This window comes from Calidris pugnax, unplaced genomic scaffold (genome assembly GCF_001431845.1).
Source record: "Calidris pugnax isolate Ruff unplaced genomic scaffold, ASM143184v1 scaffold111, whole genome shotgun sequence".
Classification (NCBI taxonomy): domain Eukaryota; kingdom Metazoa; phylum Chordata; class Aves; order Charadriiformes; family Scolopacidae; genus Calidris; species Calidris pugnax.
The window spans coordinates 8,411,605-8,424,022 of record NW_015090872.1 but is presented as its reverse complement, the minus strand read 5'-3'; the positions used below and the strand labels follow the sequence as shown (position 1 = coordinate 8,424,022).

Genomic DNA, 12,418 nt, shown 5'->3' with positions numbered 1-12,418 from the left:
CTGTCCCCTCATCCAGCCCATACTGCCTCAGTTTCCCAATGAGGATGTTATGGGAGACAGTGTCAAAAGCCTTGCTGAAGTCAAGGTAGACTTGATGAAGAAGTATTTAGAAAAGCTAATATAGGGCTTAAACTTCTATGGAAGTGTATACCATCATAATGAACTGGCATGTCAAAAGAAATCACAGGAGATCGCATGCTTCCAGGAGAACCCAATCACAATGAACTGGCATGTAAAAGAGCTAAAGCAGCCCCCCAGTGACGTTTTAAAAACTTAATTCAGTTACTTTTGTTAAGCACTAGCTTCAGCAGAGCCATGTCTGATTTCGATCAGGGAAGATAAAAAATTTAACTATGTTCAAGCAATTTTCTCTACATGCGCTTCTGAGATACTAATACTTTGCATATCATGTGCTTTTAAATCTTAACTCGATTGAAACCTCTCTCAAAATAGAAAAATCTCACCCTGAACCAAAATCTTTCCATATACATTGCACCTATGCAGCAAGACAGTGATATCTGTGGCTGGTTTCAAGGGAAAAACTTATTATCCCCTACATTCCATTTGAGATTTTTTTTACTGTAAGTGCTGCAAAATAATCAGTAATTTTAAATCTCATTTTTATAAGGAAGCGCACCTTGAAATCTACTTGTTACACACCAAGGACTTTCACATCCACCTCTACATCAGTAAATAATTTACTTTCTGTTCTGTTATCCAAAAAAGTACCAGAATTAAGAGCATTAACCAAACATCTTTCAGCAGCCAGTTAAAAACTGAACAAGACCGAAAAGTCCAGTCAAAAGGAAGAAATATTCACCCTCTCCATCTCAAAAGACACTAGAATAAAGGATGCGGGCAAGAGTCTGAATATAGCTCCTTTCTTTCACCAATTTTGTTTAAAAAACCAAAGCAATCCATTTTAATGTTTTAATGTTATGTAGCTTTATTTGAAAGTGACTTAGTGTTTTGGTAACACATTTTTTTATACAAAATTGATACAATGAAAAATAAATTTCAGAGGTTTCCTAGAGCAGATCACAGGCTGTAAACTCACACTCATATGTACTATATATAAAAAGGTAACTTTTTTCAGAGCCTTGTTTGCAGACCAGCACCAAGTGATCCTGAAAATCTAGTTTTACTCTACGTGCCAAAAAAACCTAAGCCCACCCAAAACCTTGCTTCCTAAGCAACCAAAGTCTTGTTGCAGTTGTTCTACCACACTGTATTTCTAATTTGTGACAAATAGTACATCAGAAACACATCAAGATTTCCAACAGCATCTTTGGTGATTAAAGATCAACTTTTACATACCTGGTATTGTAAAGGTTTTTAAGGAGTGATGGTCAACAAGGTATTTGGACAAAACTTTATGAATTGCCATTTCCAAAGAACTCAAATTCATTTAAAGAAAAAAAAAATCCAAAGCCTATTTCATTTCAGCAGGCCAATTTCATAGATCTCAGGATCACTAATTATTTTTATTCCTATGTTTGCAGTACCTCAAAATGCCATCATATAAACTAGCAGTATTAACAAGATCCAGAGGGGAAAAAAAAAAAACAAAAACACCAACCCTATACAGTCCTGCAATTCTTGTACCATTCCTGTGACATACTCAGTAGAAAGTAAGGCTCCTCTCAAATCTCAGCCTTTTTTTATTTTCACTTTTGCCTGAAGTCAGGTTTCTCAAATAGAAAATCTATTTTGAGAACAAATTTCACAGTTCGTCAATCACCCCATTTCTGGGGTTACAACTGTAACTTGGCATCATGCCACTCTTGTAGGCACAGGAAAGTTACTGGTTCTCAAATATTAAGGCTGCAGAGAGCTACCAGGCAGGAGTAAAATACTACTACTCCAGCTGAGATCCTTATACTTGCTGTTGTTTCTATCTCACAAAGCAAAATGTCACATTATACTTTGTAGAAGACTGCAAGGGTCTGTTTTCTGCTTGCTCCCAGGCTTGCTTCTCACTTCATTACTTTTGGGCTCATCAATTTGACTTGTTTTACTGTGGCCACTCACATAGGTGTGCTAGGATCAGTGTCAGTATAAAAGGATGTTAATCCAGTAGCCTCAGAAAATATGCAACTTTAATTCTTTCCTAGAAATTGGAAAATTTGCCTAGAAATGCCAGTTCCTTTTTGGGATCTTTGCCTTTTTCTTTCATCTCCAAAACTAACACTAATACTCCTTTCATCACTGCTCTCCACCCTGTGATACCAATGTAAACAAAACCCAGTGACAGAATAATCAAGTTTTGCCAGTGAAAAAAGCACCATACTGTTAAACCTTTGTTAATTTTAGTAGAGTTACAGCAGCATTTAGAGACCAAAGCCTCACCCATACTATTGCTTAAAACCCTGCTCCCAGATCCTCTGTGTTAACGTACTCTGCAACACTTTGGATCTGGGTATTAGAAGAGATATTGAACATACTATGTGATCACAGGAACATGGATGGTAGTTTCTGTGAATTTCTAGCTACATAAATTTGTATGCAACAGACCTACTCTGTGCCTCATGCCATTTACAATCCAGATTTAGTTCTCCTGTGAGGCTGATGAATCATTCATTATTCACTGGCATTGAACAGTTTTGCCATAGCCACCTCTTCCAGCATCATAGTCTTGCCGATATTCATCTCGGACCTTATGAAAGAGGGAAAAAAAAGGGAAGCCCAGTAAAGACAAAGAAAAACAATTTCTCAAAAACTATTACACCATCAGAATATAGTCAAACTGAGCTCACAATATGTAAGTGGCCCAAAAGGAGCTGACTGACAAAACAGAAGGCAAAGTATATTGTGCAGAAGCCCAGAATACAGCATAAACTAACTTATTTTTAATAATGTCCAAGGGGATTCTTCAACAGAGACAAAGTGATGATGGCCAGCCTCCTACTTCAGCAGTAAAAGCATCTGATACCTGTTGAACTTTAGGTAAGCTAAGTGTTGTCTTTTGTGTTCTTGACAGGCTTCTATTTTCTGGGCTCATTTATAAGCATTATCTGCCCAAGATGCTAAGGTTCTGATAGTACTTTCAGTGGAATATATAAAAAAGTTAAGGAGTCTAGCATCACCATTCATAAGACATTTTACAGACTGATGTACAGTGCTATCTTACACAATAACTCTTAAATTGCTATTTCTGAAGTAGTTCTGAGTGTGTTCATTCAAAAAGCAGTTTGTTTGGCAAAGTCACCACTCCCTTAAGAACTAGGCTGTACAACAACCTACCTGGCCCCCTGATCTTCCACGACCATACTGTCTACCCTCCTTAAAGCCTGCATCCCAGTCTGTCCTTATGATCCTATCATCAAGTCTGGTTCCATTGATGTATCGCATGGCATTTTCAGCATCTCCTCTTGCATAATACCTTAGGAATAGGTTAGTGAAAAAAAGTATGCTTCTGTTTTCAACATGTGGAAAAAAGAACAATATCACATTAGCTACAAAACCAAGTATTTGCTTGAAATAGGCTCCTGGTTGGCTACTTCTAGAAACAACTACTTTCATGAAGTTACATGGGCTGAGAAAACTGCTAGTAAAGCAGAGCAACGTGCAGGAATTCAAGCATACAAAAAATGCACCTATTGAATCAAGTTCTTTAACCACACTCACCCTTAAAAGCATAAAGCTCTATTACTAAAGAAAGAATGAGAAGCCCCATGCATGCTCCGTTCATGCTGCAAACTATCACCATTTTGGTGTGTTTGCTGGAACCAGTAACATTGATCTTCAAAGAGACTTGCATGTAAAGAAGTCAACGCATGACAGGGATGCAAGATACCAACAGAAACTTTAAGCTTGCATGAAAAGAAAAACCTCTTTACTTGAGCACAGAGAATATGCTTTTACTGCAGACACCAACTATCTAAAAAGTCTCTGGCTTAAAGTATCAGAGTGAAAGCAATGTAGCAACCCCCACTCGACGTGCAGTGTATGTTTGCTCTCTCTCGCTCCGGACTCCCTCAGACACTTTAGCAACTGAGTAATCTTATCCTCGGATAATTATCCCGTGATTCAGAGCCTGCATTTCAGTTCACCCACGCCTTCACCGCTTCTGCCCCACCGCTGCAGCGGCCTGCGGGCAGCACAACCAGACGCCGCCCCAGCACGGGGCCCGCTCCCCCCGCCCCGACTCCAGCGGCCGCAGGGCAGCAGTGCGGGGTCCGCAGAAGGATACTCCACGAAGCAGAAGCCGCAGGCGGTTTTCTTCACTTTGTCCAGCCCCATGATGACCTTCTTGATGTCGCCGCTCTTGCCGAAGAGCTCGTGGATCTGCTCCTCCGTGGTGTAGAAGGAGAGGTTCCCCACGTACAGCGTGCAGCTCTTCCTCAGCAGCCGCTCCTGGTCGTACCGCGTCCCCTGAGCCGCAACGACAGCGTTACCCCCACGGCGGGCCCACCACCAGGCCTGGGCCCGGACATAGCCCAGGCAGACCGCACAGCCCCCGTTCCCAGCAGCGGCGGTGGCGCCTCGCTCACCCGAAAGTGCTGGTCCCGGTACTGGCTGAGATCCGCGTAGGAATCGCTGCGCAGGATGCTCAGCGTCCCACCGGCAGACATAGCTGCGAGACCGCTCCCTCAGCACCTTCCCGCCCCTCAGCGCCTCCCGGCCGGGCAGCCAATGGGAAAGCGGGATACAGCTCTCGCGAGAGCAGGCGGGGGGCGGGCCGGCTCCCGCTCTGCGGAGGAGGCGCTTCTCGCGAGAGCGGGCGCAGAGGGGTGGTGCTGCGGCCGTTGCTGTTCTCGCGAGAGCTGGTGCCGGGTGGTGTTGCGGCCGTTGCTGTTCTCGCGAGAGCTGGCGCCGGGTGGTGCTGCGGCCGTTGCTATTCTCGCGAGAGTTGGAGCAGGGAGGTGCTGTAGGCGGGTGCTGTTCTCGCGAGAGTTGCGCAGGATGGTGCTGAGGCGGGTGCTGTTCGCTCTCCTCAGCAACCCGCGGCTGATCGAAAAACTCTCCGAGTCGCGGCCCATCCGCGCCGCCGCCCGCTTGACCGCCGCCGCCATCACCCGCGGGCAGCTCAGCGCCCGCCAGGCGACGCGAGGTTTCGCCCCCCGTTTGCTTCGCCTGCGCGACACCTTTCTCAAAGAGCTCAAGGACGGAGCGCGGGCTAAGGGCTGGCCCGGGCCCCGAGGGCCCGGTCGAGGCGGCCGACCCGGAGGAGGGCCCTGATCGCCGCGCCAAGAGGGAAGCAGCAACGGAGCCACCGCAGGATGCGGCCAGGGAGGAGAAGGAAGCGGCCACCGCTTCCCTGCGCCGAGCCCAGGAGGACGAACGCGTTAGAGCCGGCGGGTGAACGGGCCCCGGGGCCTCGGTGACGGACTGCTGGTGACAGCCAGACCCCATCAGCCTCTCCTGAACCCGGGCGTGGTGCACTGGCGTTGGGACCCCAGCAGCGTTACCCCGGTCTGCGTCATGCAGATGGCGAGCTGCAGACTGATGCTGGTTTTCCATAGCATATAGGCGTGAGTGGTTCCCGAGTCCAAGCATGAAAACGTGAAGCATGCTGCTTATTGGTATGATGGACTTTCATTTCACAGTCAGTTTACACTTTCCACCGTACTCAGTAACACGCAGAAGGCAGACTTACATTAAACATCATCCAGAATACTGTCAAGATTATCACTTTTAAGTGCTTGATAAGAAACTCAAAATAAAAACAAATGTCTCACTGGATTTCCTTTAACGATGTCTGTCTATACAACAGTAATATTCTACATTTGATACAACTTCGATACAGAAAGAGCTCTAAATGGCGATGATGATGGTGATGGATAGGATAATTGCCCATTTTACAGGTAGGTAAAAGAGATTCAGTAGCACACCTCAAGTCTATGGTAGCAAGAAGGGTTTTGGGGAAAAAATGACTAATAGAGCTATCCTAACTATAAATATGGAAAAGAATGTATCCATCTTAGGTGATGCACCGGGCTGGTTTACTTAAGTTGCTGTATCTAACAACATGTGAGACTAATAGTAGTGAAAGGTTCTATGAAGGAAGGTTAACTATTTAGTCCACCTGACTAGATACTTAGTAACTGGGGAGGATTATTTCTATTCTTTGTATCGCCCCAGGTGAAAAGAAACTTGCAAATTATCTGAGATACAGTTTCCAGCATTGCTGATAAAATGAAACTTCCCACCAACAAAGACTTAGGTGTGCGTGGATGGAAAAACTGCATCTATGGTGTAAGTGATAGAGGTCCAGCTTGGAGACGAAAGCAGCGTATTTTCAGGCTGAGTTAGCATTTGTAGTCCAGGTTCTCTTCCTGACTCTATCACAGGTTACCTGTGCAGCAGTAGAGGTGTCATTGTGCCAAGGGAATGGTGCTCCATCACATCCCTGAAGAATTTCTGAGATTGCCAGTGATCATAAGTTTTATGAAAATAATTTTCAAAACTTAAGCTGTTTTAAGAAAGCTGCAAACAGTAAGCAGGACGTAGAGTACCAGCTGTGGCAGATGGCTGTCATCCCAATGTAAGAGAGCATAAAAGGAAATTAACTTGGAAAATACATTTGGTGTCATGATGCTTTCATAACTACTTCCACTACTTTGTGAGTCATCAGTACAAACATACATGCACCCCCTGTCCCCTTATCTCCCCCAAAACATGCACCTTTAATTTACAGCCTTGTCAATAATGAGGGATGAAGGACGTGAGATGAACATGTAGGGGAGACAACACAAAATGTTTTACAAGAGAGCAAGAACTATGTTCCTTAAAAATCTTGCTCATCTGTATAATTTGGAAGATACAGGCAAATCCTTCACACAGGGATTTTTCCCAGCATCCCTTTTGAGCCTGGCATCAACCAAAACTGTCTCTGTTAAAAACCTGGCTCATAAGACCTTACGTAAAGCTGTGTGGATGAAGAGCTGCAAAAACCTTTACTGTCTTTGTGAGCAGAAATAATTCAAGTGTTGGATTCATTTCATAGAGAGAGGCTTGACCTAAAATGCATGTGTGAAATTAGTATCTCCCTTCATGTCAGGATGTTTTGGATCCAGAAATTCACACAGGCACAATCAAAAATTGCTAGCTGTGCTTTTCTATTAAGCATATACATCATTCTCAGCTGAAGCTTGGGTTTATTTGTATCCCACTTTAAAATCAGACAGCTCTCCCAGTCGGGAGCCGGGATGGGATCTGTCATTCTCACTAAGCTGATTTAATGGAGAGCTGTCACTGAAGGGGAGGGGGGCGCAGGGGATGCGGCTTCTCCCTTGGATCCTCACGTGCTCCCCTGCAGCAGAACCGGTGGAGCTCTAACCCCACAGTAAGCCAGTCTGGAGATCCATCTGGTCAAACGCATACAAAGGATCAAATCCCTGTGAGTTACCCATGTTCTGTCTGCATCAGCTGAGTGAACCAGCCCTTGGCAGGGCTTGCTCTGCGCCACTGCTGGGGGGAGAGCCACGCCAGAGCGATGAAAGCTGTGAGGCTGCAGCGGGAGCGCGCAAGGGAAGGGCTGCCCCGTTTGCACGGCTCAACACCACACGGGCTTAACGCCATCGAAATGCAGCATTCTCACTGCTGCATGTAATACATTGCGTGGCCGCAAGAATGGAACGGTGGCAAGAAATGCTAAACAGGCAGAGCTTGGATTTTAGGATTTAGCACAAGTACTTACACTGAAGCATCTTCCACGTTGTCAATCAGATTCTGTCAGATCAACACTGGGGATTTTTCAGGACAGTATTCTGGTGGCACTGCCTATACTGTGACTGCAATCTGGTACAACGACATTTATAAGGGCATAAAAATAAAACCTTATTGAGTCAGACCAGCTTTTGTCTACTGCAATAACCTCTCAACAAGATCAAGTGCCAGGTCCTGCACTTGGGCCACAATAACCCCATGCACCGCTACAGGCTTGGGGAAGCGTGGCTGGAAAGCTGCCTGGCAGAAAAGGGCTTGGGGGTTCTAATTGACAAGTGGCTGAATACGAGCCAGCAGTGTGCCCAGGTGGCCAAGAAAGCCAATGGCACCCTGGCTTGTATTAGAAATAGTGTGACCAGCAGAAGCAGGGAGGTGATTGTCCCCCTGCACTCAGCACTGGTGAGGCCACACCTGGAGTATTGCGTCCAGTTTCGGGCACCTCAATACAAGAGAGACATCAAGGTGCTGGAGCAGGTGCAGAGGAGGGCAATAAAGCTGGTGAAGGGCCTGGAGAATAAATCGTACAAAGAACTATTGAGGGAGCTGGAACTGTTTAGTGTGAGGAAGGTGACTGAGGGGTGACCTCATCACTCTCTACAACTACTTGAAAGGACACTGTAGAGAGGTTGGTGCTCGTCTCTTCTCACAGGCAATTAGCAATAGAACAAGAGGGAATGGAGTCAAGCTGCAACAGGGTAGGTTTAGACTGGACATTAGGAAGAAACTCTTCACAGAAAGAGTGGTCAGGCACTGGAATAGGCTGCCCAGGGAGGTGGTTGAGTCACCATCCTTGGATGAGTTTAAGAGTCGTTTAGATGTGGTGTTGGGGGATATGGTGTAGAGAAGAACTTTGTAGAGTAGGATATATGGTTGGACTCAATGATCCCAAGGGTCTTTTCCAACCTAGATGATTCTATGATTCTCTCCAGCAGCTGAGTTAATGCCTACTATCAGTAAAAAACCCACAAAATCTACAAACCCTCTGTCAGAGATTATAAGAACCTTCAAAAATAAATTTCACACGGAAAGAGCTAAGTTTGAATCACAGTTTTGGTGGGCTCTGATCTCATATGTTCATATGAAACACCACAGGGGCTGAATAACAAATTTTAAGGAGGTTCTATCCAGAACTGGCTATACTGGTGAGGGTAAGAGCATGAAGAAAAGGAATAAAGAGACTCAGGGGAGCTCCCAGCGCCGCTGCTTGTGCTGAAGGTTGGTCTGTGAAGAGGAAGGTGTCCCAGCACATCTAGGCAGCGCCCAAGTAAAGTGAAAAAACTAGAAGACTAGAAGATTGTTCTCCTAAAATCTAAAGGCTCCGCTGATCTCTGTCTAGCTGAAGGATGTATAGTCCTAACTGACTTCTCCAATTTGCACTGAACAGGAAGGGTATTTGTGGTGGGTCTTCCATTGATAAGTGTGGAAATATCAAAGTCTCATTCTTGAACGAGACACCACATTTTGTAATTGTGGCTCTGACTGTACCAGGGATTATAACAAAAAAATGACAGTCATTGCAGGTAAAATTGTTTGCTCGCTGCCCTACTGTCCGGCAGAGGGTTTCTTCTCCAGACCCGGCCATATCAATGACTTCTATATGTGTGTCTCTCTTCTTGATATTAAGCAGAGACCTAGGAGGCATGTAGGTGTGAGCAAAAAGTAGAGTGTAGTGTCTTGGATGGTTTGAGGGCTCCGGAGAATGCATGAGTTGCTCCAGGTGAAACAAACAGGGTATCAGTCCTCCCTGGTGTAAGCACCCAAACAGCAAAGCCCCGAGAACATTGAAAATAATAATGATGTGTTTCCACTTCCCAGCTCTGTCCTGTGCCGTGCTGAACAGGACCAACGGCAGGATGAGAGGAATGAGAAACCGAGGTTCTTGGTGACTGAACAGGGAGAGAAACGCCAAAGGAACAAAATAGAAGAGCAGTAATGTCGGATTGCCCTCAGAATGCACTAGTAGCCCAGGTGACCCATGGTAATATGGTTTGACCCACATTAATTGATGGATATATTTCTTTAACAGTTTAAAACCAGCAGCGATGGCCAGAATATGTAAGATCCCAAAGAGCATTATTCCGTTGACTGTAAAATGTGTAACTCGTGGGTGACTTCCATGCAGCGCCAGATTATGAGGATTAAGATTATAGCTGAGGAAATTGAACGGGGTTACTATCATTTTCTCATGTAATTGACCTATCACATCAAACAGGCTGCTGTTCTTAATGCTGTAGAGGTTGTCTAAGCCCACGGAGGTAAAATAGAAGGTGTCGGCTGTTATGAAAACAACGGCAGTAAAACATGCACATAGGACAAGCTTCAAAAAGTGGTTTATGACAGTTTTAATGCTCTTTTGAGAGTCAACAATTAAACCTGCCCAGTAAAGCAGGGGCATTAGAGCAAACGCCAGAAAGGTTGGCCTGTTGAAAAACCCTGCAGTGGTTACAATACCTATGAGCGGGCTGCTCGTAGGCTCTGCCACGCTGCCATCGGCCTTTCTTGAGGAAACCAGCACCATCAGAAGAGCAAAGAGAAGTCCTTCGAGCGCGTTGGTAAACGTTCTTGTATAAAATACCAGAGTGACATAGGAGCCGGCAAGAAGTACCAGTGCTTTCCACGGATCCGCTTCCCAGAGAGGAGCTAATCGATAAACGCTGTAGTCGAGGATGAAAGAAAAGATGGTAAAGAGAAGGCGAGGTGACACGAGAAGGGTGTAGCTGTTGATGCAACTTGAACATACATCCAGCTGCTGCAAAGACTTGATCACCCAGTAGGTAACTCCAGATGTCATTAATGGGAAAACAACTGTTCTGCAAGGAGAGCTGGAAAGGAACTCCCACGGGTAATAGACCTGTAGGTTTAAAATGTCTCCTATAAAGGAAGAAAAAAAGGAAAAAAAAAAACCTCCATACATACTTAATATATTTTATTCAGTAGGGATATATTTTATTCAGTAGGGATGCAACTTAGCATGAGAGGCATCACGACGCAGAGCAGCCCCTGAACTGAAAATTTCGACCTTGAGAGCAGTCCCGGGGGGGGCCCGTTCATCTTTGCAAAGCCGAGAGGGAAAAGAGCCCGCTGGGGTGGGCGTTCCAGGCGGGGCCGGGCAGGGGCGGCCGCAGCCCCGCTCCGGCCCCGCTGCAGCAAAACGGGGGCGCGCAGCGGCCGCTCAGTTCCCCTTTGGGTGCAGATCTCCGCAGATCCCCACCCGGGACGGTGCCTCCGCGTCCCCCGCGGGAACCGCATCCCCGGGCTCTCTCTCCGCCGGGGCCCGCCCCTCCCGCCGCCTTACCTGCCATCCCCTCGGGCGACTGGAAGAACTCGTCGGGGTGCAGGTAGCCGGCCTGCGGCAGCAGGCACCAGCCGGCCCGCAGCGCGGCCAGCAGCGCCCACAGCCCCCGGACCCACATGGCGCCACCGGCACCGGCCCCGCCGCCCAACCGGGCACCGGCACCCTCCCCGGCCCCGCCAGGGGGCGCGCCACCGCCGGCCCGGGCGCCGCAGCCCGTCGCGCATGCGCAGCCCCTGGGCAGAGCTCAGCAGGCGGGTTCGATGCACCTTCAATTGTAGTTATTTCATAATCCACCGAAACCCAGGAGCGGCGCAGGGATGAGGCGAGCGGCAGGCAGTGCCGGTGGGTGGCAGCCTCCATCCTGCCTTCTCGCTGGTGACGACGGTTCACAGCCCGTGTGCCGGGAAACGTCATTGCTGCCCCTTCCTCACTGCACTGAGCAAAGCTGAAAATAATTTTTTTTAAACTGCTTTTCTGTAGCGTTGTATTCACAAAGATAATCTACTGCACGAGGAAAATTACTATGCAATTCCTGCCTACAAACACAATCTTTCCATGAAAGAAGGGAGGCCAGTAATCCAAACATTTCTACCAGCACTGCAAGGAACCCCAGCACAGGTAGGCTCCTGCAGGGGCCCTCTAAGGACTGGAGCAACGCCTGATAACAGGGAGGCAACTAGGACAGCAAGAGCCTCACAAAAGGACTTGGAGATCTAGCTATATATTTTATTTTAAAAGCCACTCTGCAAGCTAGAAAGGATCTGAATGTGGCAGAAACACACACACCAGACACGTGGAGTATCTAATACATCAGCTATGTATTTGACAGGTAAAATTTAACACAGCATATTCAAAGGTATACACACAGAAAACCATGGCTCAGAGGCTTCAACTAAATGGCCAGAGGTGCCATGGGTCCCTGGCTGACATGAGCAGAGCTCACACCCAAGGACTTCAATCCTCTGTAACTGTGGTTTGGGATGCTGCTGCAGACATAGCTCTAAAATCTAATATTAAATAGCCAAAGGCCATATTTTGTCTCTTTCTCTCTTAAACCCAGGTAACCTTGGAGGAAATTAAATGGGTAAGAAAAGATGGGAAGTGGGATAAGAGATGCAAGGACTTAGTTTTGCACTTTCCGGGGAAATTAACACTATGTAGTTTAGCTATCAGCCAAAGTCTGGATAAGTTGTAATTACTTCTTGTGTTTATTTGTTAGTTTTCATTTATTTACATTATTATTATTCAGCAGGCCCCAGCCGGCCCGCAGCGCGGCCAGCAGCGCCCACAGCCCCCGGACCCACATGGCGCCACCGGCACCGGCCCCGCCGCCCAACCGGGCACCGGCACCCTCCCCGGCCCCGCCAGGGGGCGCGCCACCGCCGGCCCGGGCGCCGCAGCCCGTCGCGCATGCGCAGCCCCTGGGCAGAGCTCAGCAGGCGGGTTCGATGC

The 12,418-nt window shown here is 47.1% G+C and overlaps 2 protein-coding genes across 2 annotated transcripts; both read right to left on the bottom strand.

Moving 5' to 3' along the window:
* Positions 1 to 920: 920 nt before the first annotated feature.
* NCBP2 (nuclear cap binding protein subunit 2) lies at positions 921 to 4,639 on the bottom strand. The gene is made up of 4 exons (XM_014946049.1): positions 4,494 to 4,639; positions 4,193 to 4,374; positions 3,244 to 3,382; positions 921 to 2,656 (listed from the first exon to the last, which is right to left on the bottom strand). Exons 1-4 carry the CDS (start codon positions 4,572 to 4,574, stop codon positions 2,585 to 2,587), a joined length of 474 nt encoding a protein of 157 aa, XP_014801535.1. The 5' UTR covers positions 4,575 to 4,639; the 3' UTR covers positions 921 to 2,584.
* Positions 4,640 to 8,561: 3,922 nt separating this feature from the next.
* On the bottom strand, positions 8,562 to 11,128 carry PIGZ (phosphatidylinositol glycan anchor biosynthesis class Z). Its single transcript, XM_014946069.1, has 2 exons — positions 10,967 to 11,128; positions 8,562 to 10,542 (listed from the first exon to the last, which is right to left on the bottom strand). The coding sequence occupies exons 1-2, from the start codon at positions 11,082 to 11,084 to the stop codon at positions 8,981 to 8,983; spliced, it is 1,680 nt and encodes a 559-aa protein (XP_014801555.1). The 5' UTR covers positions 11,085 to 11,128; the 3' UTR covers positions 8,562 to 8,980.
* Positions 11,129 to 12,418: the final 1,290 nt, after the last annotated feature.

Excerpts from the sequence above, each read along its gene's own strand:
- NCBP2 (XM_014946049.1), bottom strand. The coding sequence starts at position 4,574 with ATGTCTGCCGGTGGGACGCTGAGCATCCTGCGCAGCGATTCCTACGCG. Across the intron at positions 4,375-4,493 it reads ACCGGGACCAGCACTTTCGG|GGGACGCGGTACGACCAGGA; the intron begins GTGAGCGAGGCG and ends GTTGCGGCTCAG. Across the intron at positions 3,383-4,192 it reads TGCGGCTTCTGCTTCGTGGA|GTATTATGCAAGAGGAGATG; the intron begins GTATCCTTCTGC and ends CCTATTCCTAAG.
- PIGZ (XM_014946069.1), bottom strand. The coding sequence starts at position 11,084 with ATGTGGGTCCGGGGGCTGTGGGCGCTGCTGGCCGCGCTGCGGGCCGGC. Across the intron at positions 10,543-10,966 it reads GTCGCCCGAGGGGATGGCAG|GAGACATTTTAAACCTACAG; the intron begins GTAAGGCGGCGG and ends CTTCCTTTATAG.